Source organism: Alosa alosa, chromosome 16, assembly GCF_017589495.1.
Source record: "Alosa alosa isolate M-15738 ecotype Scorff River chromosome 16, AALO_Geno_1.1, whole genome shotgun sequence".
Classification (NCBI taxonomy): Eukaryota; Metazoa; Chordata; class Actinopteri; order Clupeiformes; family Clupeidae; genus Alosa; species Alosa alosa.
Genome location: NC_063204.1, coordinates 26,679,565 through 26,697,545, shown reverse-complemented (window position 1 = coordinate 26,697,545; position 17,981 = coordinate 26,679,565). Strand labels below are relative to the sequence as shown.

At 44.3% G+C, this 17,981-nt stretch overlaps 2 protein-coding genes across 2 annotated transcripts; both read left to right on the top strand.

Annotated features, from left to right (window-relative positions):
* The first annotated feature begins 39 nt into the window (after window positions 1–39).
* usp12a (ubiquitin specific peptidase 12a) lies at window positions 40–10,940 on the top strand. The gene is made up of 9 exons (XM_048266045.1): window positions 40–222; window positions 1,185–1,265; window positions 1,376–1,589; window positions 2,064–2,350; window positions 3,155–3,231; window positions 3,439–3,522; window positions 3,763–3,960; window positions 5,657–5,735; window positions 10,620–10,940. The coding sequence occupies exons 1-9, from the start codon at window positions 175–177 to the stop codon at window positions 10,719–10,721; spliced, it is 1,170 nt and encodes a 389-aa protein (XP_048122002.1). The 5' UTR covers window positions 40–174; the 3' UTR covers window positions 10,722–10,940.
* Window positions 10,941–12,606: 1,666 nt separating this feature from the next.
* gpr12 (G protein-coupled receptor 12) lies at window positions 12,607–17,178 on the top strand. Its single transcript, XM_048266044.1, has 2 exons — window positions 12,607–12,939; window positions 13,557–17,178. Exon 2 carries the CDS (start codon window positions 13,569–13,571, stop codon window positions 14,589–14,591), a length of 1,023 nt encoding a protein of 340 aa, XP_048122001.1. The 5' UTR covers window positions 12,607–12,939; window positions 13,557–13,568; the 3' UTR covers window positions 14,592–17,178.
* Window positions 17,179–17,981: the final 803 nt, after the last annotated feature.

Here is a 17,981-nt window from a genome sequence, read left to right as displayed (position 1 = left end):
CATCAATGAATGGTGGACCCCTGTCCGATTGCATCCAACTGGTCACTCTGACTCTAAACGGCGCTAGGACCATGTTGGGGCCATGTTCTGTGGGCCAGCCCAAGCAATCTGTCCTCACGAGGGAGTCCTTTCTCGCCTCCGCGCGGTGATTGGGTGGAAGATGGCGCTGGGCGAATGGAAATCCTAATGACAGTTTCCAAATTTGCCTCTTTTTGTACCATGGTAAGTGCATGGCACCTTCATATGTACAAATTTCGTGCTTTGAAAGAGAATGCATGTCAATCTTTTCTTTGTGGTAATGATCGGATTAATTAAAATTATTTGTTTCCAATGCTATACAGTTTTCTTTGGTGACTGCTGCCGATCTGTCTTCCCTTCGTGTGCAGTGAATGTTGCCGTAGGCCTGAATTATTGGTTACAGTTGCCTGTCGAGGTGCAATATGATAAAATGTAGCGCACCTTGTTAAGTGACCAAAAGCACTAGCAGTATGTGATTTGTTTGACCCAGTGACCGTAAAGAGGTTACGGAGGTTTCATGTAGCCTACGCTTTCCTGGTTAGCAATCCAGGCACTTATTAGCATCTTAGGGGTATGGCTACGCACCTTCAATTGTATGCAATTGCACAGGTCGCAAATTAACCGTCTAGTGTCTTTGGCAAGTCAACCTTTGGCAAAAATGTCTTGCAATCAAGAGGGATCATCTGTAAACTATTTTACGCAACTGCTTCCACTGCAGAGGCTGTTAGCAATGATTTTGCTTACTATTGCTAACTTAATGAACGTACATCTCCGCTAACTTCAGGTATCAGATTTTCAGACGGAAACTTCTTAGGTAATTTTAAATTGTGATTGTAGCCACACTTTTGCGGTTGTACCTAGACGTCTGGCGTGTATCTACGGTTGGTGAAAGCAAAGCTGTACACAATCAGAGTTGGATGCGAGTCCTTGACGTAGACTCACCCACTGATGTAAAAAAAAAAAATCGTGAATTGTGTGTTCCGTTTACACTAAGTGGTGACCCTGATTCCGTAGGTGAGTGTGAGGACGACTGCCCACTAAACTCTCACAGCTCTCTAATCCTAACCACCTGGCCATGTCTCACTGCTTGACGATGAACACAAATCCTGCAAACATAAGCACGTTTTGTGAGCTGTCATGTGAAGGGTTTGATTTTCCTCTTTCAGGGCGCCAATGCCTCCGCCTTGGAAAAAGAGATTGGCTCTGAACAATTCCCTGTCAACGAGCACTACTTTGGTTTGGTTAATGTAAGTAGGCCTGACAGATTATGTTCTCATGCTGTTCTCCCGTAGTTTCAAAATGCCATCACACCACCATTCCCTGACATATCTGTTTCTTTTTTTTGTGGGGGTTGCAGTTTGGGAACACCTGCTACTGCAACTCGGTGCTGCAGGCTCTGTACTTCTGCAGGCCATTCCGGGAAAAAATCTTGGCCTACCGCAGCCAGCCCAGACGCAAGGAAAACTTGCTCACCTGCCTGGCCGACCTGTTCCACAGCATCGCCAATCAGAAGAGGAAAGTGGGTGTCATCCCCCCTAAGAAGTTCATTACGCGACTACGCAAAGAGAACGGTGAGAGAGATGGATTGGGTTTCTCTTTGCCAATTAAAGTTGGTGATACCACATAGGACATGCAAATGAGAAATGATTCATAATGTTAAGTCAAAGCATTTCAGTGCAAGTTCATTTACACAGTCTTTCATTTCTATTGAAGTATTAGTTAGATGATGAATGGGTGAGAGATTGATTAGCCTTAGGTGAGTGGTCTTGGTGGTTATTTATGAAGGATGGCTTAGCAAGTGCTTGGGTTGAGTTGGCGGGGACAATCTTAATTTAGCTACTAAGGCAAAGGCAAAGTTCTTGGAAAATCAAGTTAAAAGCAAATGAACAGGCCATTTAGGAATCATCCAGACTGTAAGCTGAACCTTACCCCCCTATTCATTTATAGAACCCCGATGGGAATATTACCTAACACCTCCTCCCACCCTCTCTCTCTCTCTATTGCTCTCTTTCTCTGTCTGTTTTGGCTCCTGTCGCCCCCTGCAGAACTGTTTGATAATTACATGCAACAGGATGCTCACGAGTTCCTGAACTACCTGCTGAACACCATCGCAGACCTACTGCAGGAGGAGCGGAAACAGGACAAGCAGAACGGCCGCCTGGCCAATGGCACGCTGGACTCCCAGAACAACAACAGTAGCAGCAGCGGGAGCAGCAGCGGCAGCAGTGCCGGCGGCGGCAGCCAGAACAACCCGCCACCGGCTTCCACCTGGGTCCACGAGATCTTCCAGGGCACACTGACCAATGAGACACGCTGCCTCACCTGTGAGACGGTAAATACACCCTGCACAGGTAGCAGCTCACGATGCTATAACGCCTGGATGTGGAATCAATCTGTCATATACGGACCGGATCTTGGGCCAATTTGTCCCAGGGTCAGATGCTGTCGATGAGTCCTCTACCCCACTCACCCCCAACTTTCCATCACCACATCTGGTCTCTCTTCCCACCCTTGCCCTTCCTATCATAGATAAGACATTCAGATAAGACACCGATGTCCAGCTTTCAGTTTTAGCCAAAGTGACTTTCAGCACCTAGTGCACACAAGATTTATCTCAGTGTGTCCACAAGCATGCTGTGCCTGTGGTCAGGTTGTTTTTATCAGCTAAGGTCTGATAGGCAGTGAAGTTTATAATCAGGGGCTGACAATTGACCCGCTCTAGAAGAGAAATCATTCAACAGTGACCATTTCCGAGTCCTGTTTGGCATCTTCAGGCATCGGCATTAGATTGCACCTAGCACTATTTCTCCATGTAGGAAGAAGTGCAGAAGGTTTTCCATACAATAAGTCAACATCACAGGCAGTAATGGTATTTCCTTCCTTTAGAAGTAATAAAAAGATCTTAATTAAGACATTAGATTTTTGAGCGTGGACCTCACCCATCTTCCTAAAAAATCTTACAACACAACCACTTTTGTTCTTTCTGTTACTGACTGTGCTATTACTTCTGACTAGATAAGCTCCTTTTGGTCATGTTAGCAGATAGCTAGCGATTGTATCGCTTAAACAGGTAGGTAAAAGGTTAGGTGGCTTGCTTTGGATCTGATGTGCACTTTTGGACCCTTTCCTCCTACAGATAAGCAGCAAAGATGAGGACTTCTTGGACTTATCAGTCGACGTTGAACAGAACACGTCAATCACTCACTGTCTAAGGTCAGAGAACTGGGATACCACCTCCCTTTTAAAAGGAAGAACCTGCTTTGAAACCAGTTGGAAATTAATGTTTCCACTGGTTCATTTAAAAATGAAAATTCAAGTAAATTATTTTCACAAATCCATGATTAACCTTTCCCCCATATTATATAAGTAAATGTCAGAGAGCCTAAAGTGATGGCCTTTCTTCTGTGTTTTGTTTTAAAGGGGTTTCAGCAACACTGAGACTCTGTGCAGTGAATACAAATACTACTGCGAGGAATGTAGAAGCAAACAGGAGGCCCACAAAAGGTCAGTGGGTCTGCAAGAGTTGTTGTTTGCATATTAACTGAATTTGCATGTAAGCGTGTGTGTAATTGCATGCATGCTTTGGATTGTAACATTGTAGAGAGAGAGCGAGAGAGAGAATGAATGAATGAATGAATGAATAAGAATGAATGAATGAATGAATGAGAGAGAATGAATGAATGAGCGAGCATGAGCATCATGTGGGCGCGTGTTAATCCTCATCTTTGTTCATCTTTCATCCAGGATGCGGGTGAAGAAGCTGCCCATGATCCTGGCCCTGCACCTCAAGCGCTTCAAGTACATGGAACAGCTGCAGCGCTACACCAAGCTCTCCTACCGTGTGGTCTTCCCCCTCGAGCTCCGCCTCTTCAACACGTCCGGTGACGCCACCAACCCTGAGCGTCTCTACGACCTGGTCGCGGTTGTAGTGCACTGCGGGAGGTTGGTCCATATTCCAGAGCCTTTTGTAACAAGTTAAAATAAATGTACTGGGCAGACACTTTGACCCTGTCCTTGGTTTTAAAATGCATCTGGGGTGATTAGATCACAAATGGACAGTGGTAAACACAAGTGCAAATTACCTCCAAGACTCATTATGATCTGATCACTCAAACCACTTAGCGAGGTGGTCTGGAACGTATATCTTTTGTAGTGTAAACTGTGTTGCTACGGTTGAATATGTGCTTGCCTTTTTGGTGTTTCGGTCCAAAGCTGCATCTTGACCCGGAGACCCAGGTTTGTGGCTGGATGGGGTGCTCTCTCCCTTCGCTAAACACTAATGTGTCCTGATATGTCTCGGCAAAGGCATAACGTAGTGAACTGACATAGGCAGTAATGAAATCTGAGCACTAGTGATCATGTGAACACTTTGGAGATGGACGATAGACACAGGTATGAATGGTGATGTGTCTCAGCTGTCTGAGATATTTGTCTCATATTATCCTGGTTTGATATGCTCAGGGATTATTATTAAAATACAGCTTGGGATTTTATTAAGTGCCGAATATTCATAGCCAGGAGGGCCAGACCCAATCCGAAAGATTAAGGGTCTGGCTACGAGTAATGAAAATGAAAATGGCCCAACTCGAGGGGCGGCACCAAGCATGCATTTGAAAATATCACTGCACGCAACTGGATAACACTACGACCAATGTTTCTCGACATCGCAGCGCGGTCATCATCTGTTTAGTGCGTCTGCCTATATCAGATACACCGATGTGATTGGTGCAGCTCAGTTTCATGGGCATAGGTAATGAGCCTCATTACTCGTCGCCAGAGTCATTCGCTGAGCAAATTCAAATTTAGCTCTTGCGAGAACTCAGGATTTCCAGGCTAGAATTTTCAAGAAATCTATGATCAAACCCTAAACCCTAAGTTAATTCAGTAATGATGTTTTATTGCAACAGCAAAATAATTCAATGTTTGTAATGGCCTTTATGAACCTGCAATCATGCCTTAAAGAAGCCCTATGCAGGTCTGGTAATTCCTTCGCTGTTTCTGGGTTTTCGCCGGATTTGGGCTCGCATTTTTCATGACACAGCTCCCCCTGCAGCTTCGGTAGCAAGCGACTGCTACGCTAAACTCCACTAGCTAGCGAGCTAGCCATCAAGAAACTAAGCTAAACACATACAGGGCTCACCAACAGGTCTCTTGAACACATTGTTCAAGAGACTATCAAACCACATTACAAAAACGAAGTTCACCCAAGGGTAGGCTACTTACAATTTCAACAGCAACAAAGCCAAGTCTGCATCCGTTTTGCAGTCTTCTTCGAAACTACAATCTGACTACATTTTCGAGGCGCGATTGGATACTTCCGCTGAGTCACATCCGGATTTCTTCGGACCGGGAACGGAAAGTTGCATATTTGTTTTTTCCGCGGAGAAGCGATAGGGGGAGACGAAGCACCCACCAAACGACCCAGAAAGTGTGAAAGAATCATCAGAACGACTTTCAACCTGCACAATTAAGGTCATTTTTGCTAAAATTGTTGCATATAGTGCTTCTTTAATGAACCTGTAATAATGCCGAAAAGTCAAACTGTAATAAACTCTTAATAAAGTACTAAGGAGAAATAAAACCGCTAACAGATGCAAAATCTCTGACCCCCACTGTCTGACCTCTTTTGTGTTTGCAGTGGTCCAAACCGAGGACACTACATTGCTATCGTGAAGAGCCACGACTTCTGGCTACTGTTTGATGATGACATTGTAGAGGTAAGTGTGCAACCCTCTGTGTGTAGGAGCAGATGTGTGCTGACTCTGGGGGCTGTATTTTGCACCCTGGCGCATGGCGTAAAACTCGTTTCCCCCCCGCACAAAGTTTAATTCCTTATTTTGCACGTTTATTTTTTAAACAATGCGCCCAGGGGTGTGGCAATTAACAACTTAGGGAGTGGCTTAGCACATTGTCTAAAAATCGCTTTTGTACACCAGGGGCCTGTACTACGAAGCGGGGTTACTGGCTCATCTGGGTAACTTCGAGAGTAACTTGATCACGTGTGGCGTAACTTCCGGATTAACCCGGCCTCACTTAAAGGTGGATAGGTTTTAACCGAGGTATGCTGCCATGGCAATTTACACTGCATCTCAAACCTGCTCGAAAGCAGGTTATGTTCTTGGTTAACCCGAGGTTTCCGTTAACCACACCCTTTATAAGTACCACCCCTCCACTAACGATTTCTCCCGAGACAATGTCGGCGTACCTGGATGATCCATACGACATTGGAGCGCAAATCGTGAGGGGCTTTCTTCGCAGGGCGAGGGGTTTTAGAGACTGCCAGAAAATATATATATAGGCTACCCGGGCGATATTCTCTATGAAGATATAGATTGTCAGCCGAGGGAATTCGTTATCTTCGTCAGATGATCTAGGCAGACGTCTTTAATGTCACCCATCATAGCAATGCCCTTATGTGGACATTCATGTATTCCATCGGTGATGCTAAACATCTGAGCAAGAATACTGTAGGCTATGTCCGAAAATAAATCGGACATAGGCCTACAATATGCTGAACATCTGAGCAAAAATTGCCAAAAATAAATCGGACATAGCCTACAGTAGGCCTAATAAATTAAAATCATTTTAACAAACTTGTTGAATTGAATGTCATATTACTGTACCCTGCACATAAAGGCTACACATTTCCACAGCACCAGAATCCAGCCGAATGCCTCCCTCAACCCCTTCCATAATCGGCCTTCCACTATTATTTGTGATGGCCAACTCCTCTGCTAATAATTTGAAGAACATGTGGAAATAAAACTTAACTTTTAGGCATTTAGGCTACCTGATCGGCAGTACGTTGCCAACAGCCTTGTTTTGCTTTGTTTGCTGCCGACGTATATTTGATTTTTGTCGTAGAGTGCGTTTTAATTTTTTGTAACTTGTCACAATAATTGTGCATTCCTCGTCCGTAAAATAAGGTGATCGCGTCATCATTGAAAGTGGTGACTTGCCTTTTATGTGAACGCGCACAAACTCCAATTAGGTTAACCCCGGTTCAACAAATCAGCTTCTTAATCAGCGTCGTAGTACCGATTAACACCACTTATGATAACCAGGTTTTGTCAACACCGGTTTAACAAAGTAACCCTGGGTTATATCTGGGTAGGTTAAGCTCCCTTCGTAGTACAGGCCCCTGGTAAGAAGTCTATGGCGAGTTGTTTTAAGAGCGCATTGTCAATAGTCATATTGGTGGGTGCACAACGCACCATCCTTCTATCATCCATGAACGCACACCAGCGCACGTCCATGCAAAACATTACAAATTGCACGATTACAATGGGAAACATAATTAGAATAAAGATATTACGAAATACTGTACATCTCATGATGAGTAGTTATTCACCATCATTTGCAAATTGGTAATGACGGTTAAAAAGTGATTAGGGGAGAGGCGAGAGACACGTATGGAGCACAGCTGAAGACGCACTGTCACGAGATAAGCAAGTTTTTTTATTCAGTCATTTGAGCAATATTAGGGTAAGTATTGCTTTTTCCAGCCTATGTTTTCGATGGTAACCCATTATCAGTCAATAGTGAAAGTAACTGCATATAACTGTCTTGTCGTTGACTGACACCATGGTGAAGTTAGTTTTACTTTGCCAATGAGTTCAAATAATAGAGGAGTGCAAATGCGTGAAGGCTATGCTAGGTTTTAGTAAAGCATGGTTTAGTGGAATGACTATTCCATACGGTCTCGCAAGCAGCCTCCTTCAAATGCGCCGTTGAATGTCAAAATACCGATGCATTTATTTGACATCGCGCTTTGCGTCATTAAAGGGAATGACAGATGTCATTCTTATTGGTTTAAATGATGTTACGCCCCAAACACACCCATGACTGATTAAAAAAAACCTAGGAACACCTTGTTGCGCCATGCGCTCGACGTTTGATGACGAAAACCCTCCAATGTGTGGACTGGACATCCTACTAAATTTGAATAAGCTTTTGACGAGTGACGATGCGCTTTTGACTGTCATGATAGGGCCCTGAGAGTGTTAAATCCAGTGCTAATCGGCAATAGCTAACGCCACTGCCAAGTGCCTTCCTAAACTGGCAGGGCAGGTAAATTGACACAGATGCAACTGGTTAACACTGCATGTTTTTGTTCAACTGATACGATGTTGCAATAGTTGATGTTTTGTTTGGATGTTGCTAGCAAAATAGTTATTTTCCAAAAGAAATCCCATGGTGTTATGTGCACTAGTGTGCATGTGAATCAATGTACTTTTGTACAGTGTAATTTTGATCAGTTATTCTCTATTCATTATATACTGACTGAAATTCATTAGCATTTTCACATTTTAAAACAGATACTTACACATATATTCACACATATGCAGTATATTCCTGAAACAACTGGAAAATATTCCAAGTGGTTCCTTATGGATGAGCAGTACTGGAAGTGGATGTTTCATCTCATCTCTTGGATGCTTTATAGAAAAGTTTGAGCCCGAAATGGCAAGATATCCGATTGTTAAGTCGTAATGCAATAATATCCTGATAACTTCTCCGGGTCCAACTGTTCCCAGAGCCATTTGTTTTATTTCCCATAGACAGTGTCGTGGAAAAACTAGTCCACTTTCGAATCCACTAGCAATTTATCACTTGACTATTACTAATTAGCACTCTGGGACAAGGCGTCCGAAGGAGACAGAACAGACAGGAGATCTCTGAAGACTGCTGAATCTTTATTCACCGTATTGCAGTGATAATCCAGTCTAAACAATGTTCAGACCAGGTGTCAAGCAATAGGGTGAGATGAGATGTCATCAGATGGCGGCCCCGATGAGATCTGAAATCAAAATGGCTGCGGCCTATCTTTTATACTCCTTAACCTTGAAGTTGGGCCTTCTCGCCTCCCTCGAAAGACACCTGCTGGCCTATCAGCATCCACCAAGGTTACGGATATTGGTGGGACCCCTTGTCATATCATGTATAAAAATGATATGCAAAACTGTCTGATTCTGGTTTTTTCCAGTTTCCATTACCTCATCCTCTCGCTCTTGACCGTCTAGGCCCAGTGTCACTGTGCACTCATTCACCCCACTCTTTGACACCTGGCCTGGTCTGCTTAAGATGTGTACAGGCCTTGAAGTCTCATAATAATTGCAGTAATATCAAAGTTTATAAAAAACCATACATGCATCCTTTAAGTCATAGAAATCCACCACTCACTAGGCACTCACTAAAACGAAGGTGATGGTGACGAGGTTTACAGGCTGTGAAAACCAGCTGGCTGTGCTAATAAATGTTTTTGGACAAAAAAAAAACTGTTGAGTCCGTGACATCAGATTTAACAACCGAATTAACCAGGGAGAGGAGCCACCACAGTCCAGTCAACAGAGTTTAGTGGCTAAGGTGCTGGTGAAGGACCCCATAATCATAAAAGCTATCCATAAAACTGGACTCTATTGGAGGATGGCCAAAGAAGCCATTGATTAAGAGCCACATTGAAGCATTTACTTACTTAAGATACAAGGAAAAGTTATTATGGTCACATGAGCTTTTTGAGCTTTTTGGCCAATCCTCAAAGTGCTACATGTGGTGCGAATGTAACACTGGATTTCCAGGGTAGGTTCTTGAATCTTTCAGAGTTCTCGCGAGAGCCAAATTTGAATTTGATCTTTCTGATTGGGTCTGGTCCCTCAGGCTATCAAGAACCCCCATCCCAATTGTGAAATATGGCAGTGGTAATTCTGTGGTATTTCTGAAGCATGGGAACTGGGAAACCTTTTAGAATTGAAGAGTCAATGAGTAAAAATAAATTGTCTGTCTCTTTTTAAATATATATCACAAGTAGTCGTAGTCAGTGCTAAAAATAAGGCTACGGAGAACATTACCAAAGGCATGAGGCTAAAACACTGGAGTGACTTAAAAACAGTAACAGGAATATCAGTCCTAGAATATCTAGGACATTTCAGTGTAGAACTACTATGCATCAACCTGTATGTGTTAAATACATTTGACAAAGAGGAATGGGGGAAACACTGTAGAGCAATATGCAAAGCTGCTACTGTGAGGTTCTTTTCCAAATGTTAATGTATAGAAGTTGAATACTTATATATATACTGTGTGTGTGTGTGTGTGTGTGTAATGTGTATATATATATATATATATATATATATATAATATATATACTTCAAATAGAATATATCAAATAGAATATATGTTTACAGTGAAAACACTGGTTGCTAAATACGTTGATAATTAATCTTTAAAAAATAATATAGGTGGTGATGTGTACTCTTCCATGGGTAATGCTTTTCTGCAGGGTGATAGTTCCCATTTGAATTGACAAAACCAAAGTAGCCTATTATATTAGAGGAGAAATGGAAAAGGTTGTTGTTGATTTATTTTCTATTTAAAAATTGGGCTCAGCCTGTGGGCCTTGAAAAGTCATGGAAAAGTTTTAAAATTGTGAGTGAAAATGAATGCCAACCCTATTGTATACATTTTTGCTAAAACTTTTGTCCAGTATGAAATGAAATGAGGCACAATTGATGGAGTCCTGAGGAATTTCTGTCAGAACTGAATTTATTTGTGTGTGTGTGTGTGTCTGTCTCTGTGTGTGTGTTTGTGTGCGTCTTCTGCAGAAAATTGATGCCCAGGCTATCGAGGAGTTCTACGGCCTCACTTCAGAAATTTCCAAGAATTCCGAATCTGGCTACATCCTGTTCTACCAATCCAGAGACTGAGCATGTAGTTTTATTTAAGGTGGGGGTCGAGGGTGGGGGTGCTGAATGCCCCAAGGTAGAAGACCTGCAGTAAAATAATTAAAGATAAATAGGTCCTGTCTGCATCCACGCATTCTGCAGTGCCCTATATGGGAAGATGGACATGGTCATCAGTTCTACCAACACACTCTCGACTGTCTACTCTTCTGGCGTGGGGGCCCAGGTTGGAGGCCCTGATGCACCCCCAGAGAGGAGGTTTGCGTGCAAACTTTTCCTTTTTGACAGCGGGTGTTTCGTGAGGTGATATGTACAGGGTTGTTGTGTGAATGTCGAAACCAGGAGGATTGTATGTATATTGTATGGACGTTTCATCTCTCGTAACGTTTTTTTTCCCCCTCTTTGTTTTTGTCTGTCAATTTGTTGGTTTGTTTGTTTTCTTGAGGAAAAAAAGAGTCCTGTAAGTGTCATGATCTTTTAGGTTATATGATGATGATGATGCCAGGTGTCTGCACTCTTATCCTCATGCTGCAAATCAAGACGGCGCCTGTGGCCTTTCTGAGACCTGTGGCCTGTGCATGTGGGGGGTGGGGGGCTTCTCCTCAGGAGATGAGGGGTTATGTTGGGGTCTGGATGGGCCCCATGTATTTTGGGGAATGTATTTCTACATTGTACAGAGTGGTATTTGTATAAATATTATTGTAAGAATTATGCTATGAAACTGACCTAGAAAGGGAATGGTTTAGTGCGGGAGAGGTTATAACACTATGGTGCACTTTTGATACAGTTTTGTAGGTGTTGGCAGGTAAATGTGCGGGTTTGCTTGAGATGGCCTGTTGTGAAATAATCATTTTCTGTTTTAAAGAAAAAGAAATAAAAATGTATAGATGATGACGTCCCTTCTTTGTTCTTGCTGTCTGACCAGTGCGCTGGTGTGGCTATCTCCACCCAGACCTTGTGGTGACTCATCGCCAACTCCACACTGACACCTAGTGGTTGTTTTTGGTAACCTCAAGCTCATGTGGAAATTGATTGTCTCATCCTTTTAATCCTTTTAAAAGGTCTAGGAAAGTCAAGAATAATGTAACTCATAATGATATCACCCTAGGTCCCTTGAGGACCTGCATTAACTCCCTTTCAAAAAGAAAACTACACTTTATTGTTATATTAACAGTCAAGCTAGAAGGAGAATAGGAGTAAGGTAGCAAATAATGGAGAAGAGGAGGGTGATTGCTGTGTGTGTGTGCATGTAGGAGTGTGAGTGTGCATGTTTAAGTGTGTGTGTGAGTATGGGGTTGGGGGTGACACACATCTCAATGCTGTTAATAGTACAGGACCAGAATAGCAGTCTGGGTGGTGGTGTGATGGGTGGGTAGTGAGGTGTAGAGATGCAATGGCTACTGTTAAAACTCCTCACTCCTTAGAGCATGTTTACACAGTTTCACTCACCTAGCTTGTTATTCTATTCTATATCTATCTATTGTTTTGTATTCTGATTTGGACATTCTCATAGATACCTAAACTACACCAATAAATTGGACCAATATATTTAATCTCCCATGAACATTGATGTCTTAACACCTGGCAACATGATATTAGGATGCAGTGGTAAAGTAGGTAGTTTATATAGTCCAGTTTATATATGGTAATGATGAGATTTCAAGACAGCTACTGAAAGACAAATTCAGGTTCAGGTATTGAGTTGTAGGAAATAATAACTAATGAATAATGAACTTACAAATGAGTGAATGGTTGTCTAAATCAATGGACCAGGAGGGCCAGTCCGTCCTCCAGGTTATACAGCCTGTACCAGACCCCACCTTTTCGGTCTTCTTGCACACAGTCACACACCCATAGGACCTAGTGAGTGATGCGCGTCACTGTTCTAGAATGCGCCCTTGACCAGTCTCGCAGACGGCTGGGTATCGAGCTGTTGCTGCCTATTCTACCATCAAAGGGGGGAAAGACCTGTTCCCGAATCCGCCCGGTTTCGGAATCCGCCGCCACCCCTCCCATCAGCCCTTTGCACAGCCGCAGTCGGTAGCCTAATGATGTTCGTTAAGACGGTACAGCGCCGCTGTCGCTGTTGCTCTTGAGACCCTCACAAAGAAACGGTCATCGGCTTCGAATTTCCCGTGCGGCTTGTTTCAGTGCTGCACCTGCCACTGGCTTTTACCATAATATGGCAATACATCAAGGTCGTGAACACTTCTAAACAGACGCCTCACCTCCAAGAATCAAGGTACGGTATGACTACAAATAGTGATGAATTATGCTGAATGAATGAAGTCTATTTTAGAGAATATATGCTACAAGAGTGATATATTTTATATGTTGTGACAGCCATTGTTCTGTGTGCATTATTGTGTGGTTGTAAGCACTAGATGTATAAGAGCAGGCCGCAATGGTGCAGAAAGTATATGTTTGTTGCGTTATTTCGAGCACCCGCGGGCTGCGGTTCGCGGGAAGGCGGCATGCACTGCCTCTCATGGTGATACGAGATATTACCAATACGTGAAATGTTACTGATACCACCCTAGAGAAGAACAGGCATTTCTGGAGAAACAAGAGAGCTTTATTCTTTTCATCCAGAAATAGACCATGTTCATTTGAGTAAACATTAGCCTACACTGGCCATATTTACCTCCATCAGGTTAAGGCCTGGTAATTAAACTGGGGAACCAGATTGGCTAAACATATTGGATGGAATCTAATAGGCCACTATGAAATAGGCTAGTGTTTATAAAAATGCATCATAATGAGACATTTCACTTATTTTCCATCAGGCTATTATTGTTGTTGCAGTGCATTTGTGTTTGTAGTTATATCAATGTTGTGCTATGTTTTGTGATGTTTCAGACGGGGGGCACCATGAGTGAGGAGGCGCCAGTCACCCCTAGCTGGTTCGGGTCAGAGTCCACCTGGGCCAGCGGAGGGGGTGGTATGGAGAATGTCACCATGGTGACGTTTCCTCCGGCGCCTGCCTTCCCACCTCGGTACCCACCTGAGCTGCTCATGAACCCTTGGGACATTGTGCTGTGTTCCTCGGGCACGCTGATCGCCTGCGAGAACGCCCTGGTGGTTCTGGTGATCTGGCAGAACCCGGCTCTCCGGGCCCCTATGTTCCTGCTGATTGGGAGCCTGGCACTGGCGGATCTGCTGGCCGGACTGGGCCTGGTTTTGCACTTCACCTTCGCCTACCTGCTCCGGTCCGACTCGGCCCAGTTGCTCACCGTGGGCCTGGTGGTGGCCTCCTTCACTGCCTCGGTCTTCAGCTTGCTGGCCATCACCATCGACCGCTACCTGTCGCTCTACTACGCCCTGACCTACAACTCGGAGAGGACGGCGGCTTTCACCTACACCATGCTGGTGCTCCTGTGGAGCGCGTCGGTGTGCCTGGGCCTGCTGCCGGTCACAGGGGTCAACTGCCTGGGCCAGGAGTCCACCTGCAGCGTGGTGCGGCCTCTGACCAAGAACAACGTGGTCGTCCTCTCCGTCTCATTCCTCCTGCTGTTCGGACTCATGCTGCAGCTGTACGTGCAGATCTGCAAGATTGTCATGCGCCACGCTCACCAGATCGCCCTGCAGCACCACTTCCTGGCGGCCTCGCCTCACTACGTCACCACGCGGAAGGGCGTCTCAACGCTCGCCCTCATCCTGGGCACGTTCGCCGCGTGCTGGATGCCGTTCACTGTCTACTCCCTCATCGCCGACTACACCTATCCGCCGCTGTACACCTATGCCACCCTGGTGCCCGCCACTTACAACTCCGTCATCAACCCCGTCATCTACGCCTTCCGCAACCAGGAGATCCAGAAGGCGCTGTGGCTGATCTGCTGCGGGTGCATCCCAGCCAGCGTGGCCCACCGGGCCCGCACCCCCAGCGACGTCTGATGTCAGGCGCCTCTCTGGGTTGTGCTTCTGGGGTGGCTGATGGATGATAGAGCAGCCCAGAGAGCTGGCTGCCAAACTTCTAATCAGCATCTGTCTCCCAGGGCGGTGGTGAAGACACACCTTCCTTACCCCTATGGAATGCAGGCAGGGAAATGTCTGTGTATGTGGCCCCGTAATTGTCTTCCCCTTTGGTGTAAAATCTGAGCACTGCCACGGGATCCTTCTCTGTCCACTATATTTTGCTTCTCCTGAAAACGAGGTGCCACGCCCTGTCTGGAAAAAGGGACGGGTTTTCTTGTGGTAGGCAGCTGTATATAATGTGTAGATATTAAGTTATCCTCACTGGCTTGTGTTGATGTATGCTCGTCTCCTAGGCTGCTATTTGAAAAAAAAAAAAAGTCTGGCCACGCCATGGAGAGCGCGTATCGCTGAAGACAGGGGCCAAAAGGCGGGCCTGAGCCGTGGAACCGAGGCTCGCGCATCTCGTCTCGCTGCTGCACTCTGAACGTGTGCTGAAAGCTAAACGATCGCTTGATACTAAAAATAGCCCAGGCGTCCTCCGCAGTTGCTGGAGAAAGCGAACTGGAGGAGAGAGAGGAAGAGGCGCCTTTGTCGCTTTCTTAACCTCTAACGTCTCCGAATGTACGACAATTCCTCTTAAAACGACCATTCAGAGCTAACAACAATCTCGATAAGGAAAATCCGCCGTGTAAAATCCTTAAATGCCTTTATTTTACGAGAAGCCTATGTGAAATAATGTCTGTCCACGTCCTTTCATACACAACCACAAGATAAAACAGGGACCTCTGTAGGTATAAATGATAGGCTAGAGCTCGTTGCCAGTAGGCTAAGGCCTGTAGACTGTTGAATGTGCTGAAGACGCAAATTATCCACCTTTGCGCTTAGTGCGGTTTGGTTGAAGGCTCGTTTAAATGTAGGCTAGTGGCAGTTCTCTAGAGATGAATGTATTTTTGTAGTTAATGTTTTTCTCTGCAGTGATCATCAGAATTAAACCGTAATTTACACTTTATTCAGTGGAGTGATGACCAGTGGATATCCTTTGTAAATCGGTGACAGTCAAAAAGGCATTTTTTTCCACGGCTAGGCTTTAAAAAAAAAAAAAAAAGTTAAATGATGCACGTGCAGGTCTACATGCAAGTCTGAAATAGGAGGGGTAGCTCGGGTACCCAGGTTGAGCCTTTAGCTAAATTATGTTCTGCGCATGTTTGAAAACTGGAGTTTATTAAAGATTAACAGAACGTGAACACGTGAATCAACGACCAAAATAAAGCACCAAATTAGGTAGGCCTACACTAAAACGCACGCTAGTCTTAGAATAGCATCATCTCACGTGGCTGTCAGATAATCCGTGTGGTTGAATCGCCTACAACATGAGCATCAAACTGAGCACAATGCAATCGCCAGGACATGTCGATTAAGGTCAGTTAGAAAGCTGTGGAAATATTAAGGGCAAAAAAATCTTCCCATGTTTCTGAGAGGACTCACGTAACATCGTTTCGGAGAGGTCGAAATTATATGGAGTCATTCCTCCATCACTTGCCTCCGACAAATGACCGCTGAAATTGATACAGTCCTATAACTGCTTCCTCCTGCCTTTCCGTTGCAGTACCACAATGAGCTAATTCTGGCCTCGGCCACCACAGCATTCAACTGCTACACCTCTCACCCCAGACCGCCCCGGCTCCATTTAACCGGACTCCATCAGCCAGCAATAACTTCGTGCTTACTCTTTCACCGATTTATAGCAATACTTCAACCGATTTAGCAGCAATAAAAAAAACTTGCACCAGTAACATAATCACAGCATTCAGCTATCAGCTGAATCACAGCTATCACTAAACCTGCCATAAAACGGAGTGACTACGGAGAAAATAACCTGACTGACCATAAGACCTTATCTGACCAATCTGAAACATAACCACAACATTGGTTGTGTTCATAATGTGACAGATTTCCTTCCCTCTTAACCTGTACTACTCAGATGTCACTGCCTCATGTACGTAACCTTGAGATTCTGTCCTGATGGGCCGTATGTTCCCTGAATGTCATTTCCCGTATTTAGCTATGAATGAATCTATAACTATACCCTCAATGTGACAGTAGCCTATTCATCTGTTTGCAGTTAAACTTGCATTGCTTTTTGTGGATATTTCGAAGTGTACATGTATTGTGACCTAAACTGTCTGGATGTATGTGACCTAAGGACAGTTATTTGTGCATTCGAGTTGCATGGCTGTACGTGTGGATGTCCGTGTATGTGTGAGTGTGTGTGTGTATGTGTGCAGCGTGTGTATGCATGTGTGTGTGTGCTTCTATTTTGTATGTCTGTATGTCTATGAGGGGCCAAGGGGTCTGGGGGTACCACTGCCAAGGGTGAACCCCCTTCAGACCACCCTGCAGAAAAAGAAAAATGGCCACCAGTCTTCCTAACACCCAGAGAGAAGTAAGTGGCTTTTTCACACCCATGTGACCTTCCACCTGAGTGACCTCTGCATTGATTCCGCCGTCTGGGATGTCTAAAAGTGTCTTGTATGAGTGTTATTGGTAGGTAAAGGAGTGGGTTAGAGGTGGGGGTGGTGGGTGGGGGTTAACACAGCGATGTCACTTCCTGATGGCTGAAAAGTGTTGGAGAAATTGTGCTGCTTTGTTATGCTGTCACAAGTATTCGACTGGGCTGAGACAGACCGATTCGAGTAAAGAGAACACTCCTTGACCTTTGAAGAAGAATATATTTTGTTATATTCATTGAAAGTTTCTATTTTTCCCCCAAAGCATTGTTTTTGCCTGTACAAGTTCTCTATCTTGTAATTTTAATGCGCTGTATAGCTTCTTTCTGAATGTATTGATGATAACTATTAAGGAAACAATTACTGTTTTATTTGAAATGGCATCCTATTGATTAATTAGATAGTGTACATAAGGCATGCAAAAAAAAAATCAAGAAGCATGGTGACGGCAGTCATGGTGCTTTCTCTTAAAGGAATCAACCTCAGACTCGATCTCCAACTATGTGATCCCTCCCCTGGTTATTCAACTGTGGCAGTGAGGAGGCTCAGTGTTCTGTTGCCACGGTGTCATTAGTCCAGATGGTGTCTGACTCTTAGAGCAGATCTGGGCCGACTCAGGGCCGGATCTGAGTCTGGGTTTTTGACAACTGAAGGGTATTAGTTGAAGTCCACAATTCTGATTCCATACACTTTTTAGTCAACTTCTGCTAATTGCTCCTTATGGTCCTTTAGCTCTTCACTTAATATTTCTATGTCTCTGTAAATGGGAAACAAATATAGTGGCTAAAGTGAACTATAAACAATTCCATCCAATCAATAGGGTGTGGAGGGGAGGGGTGTAATTTCACTGGCAACAACCTTG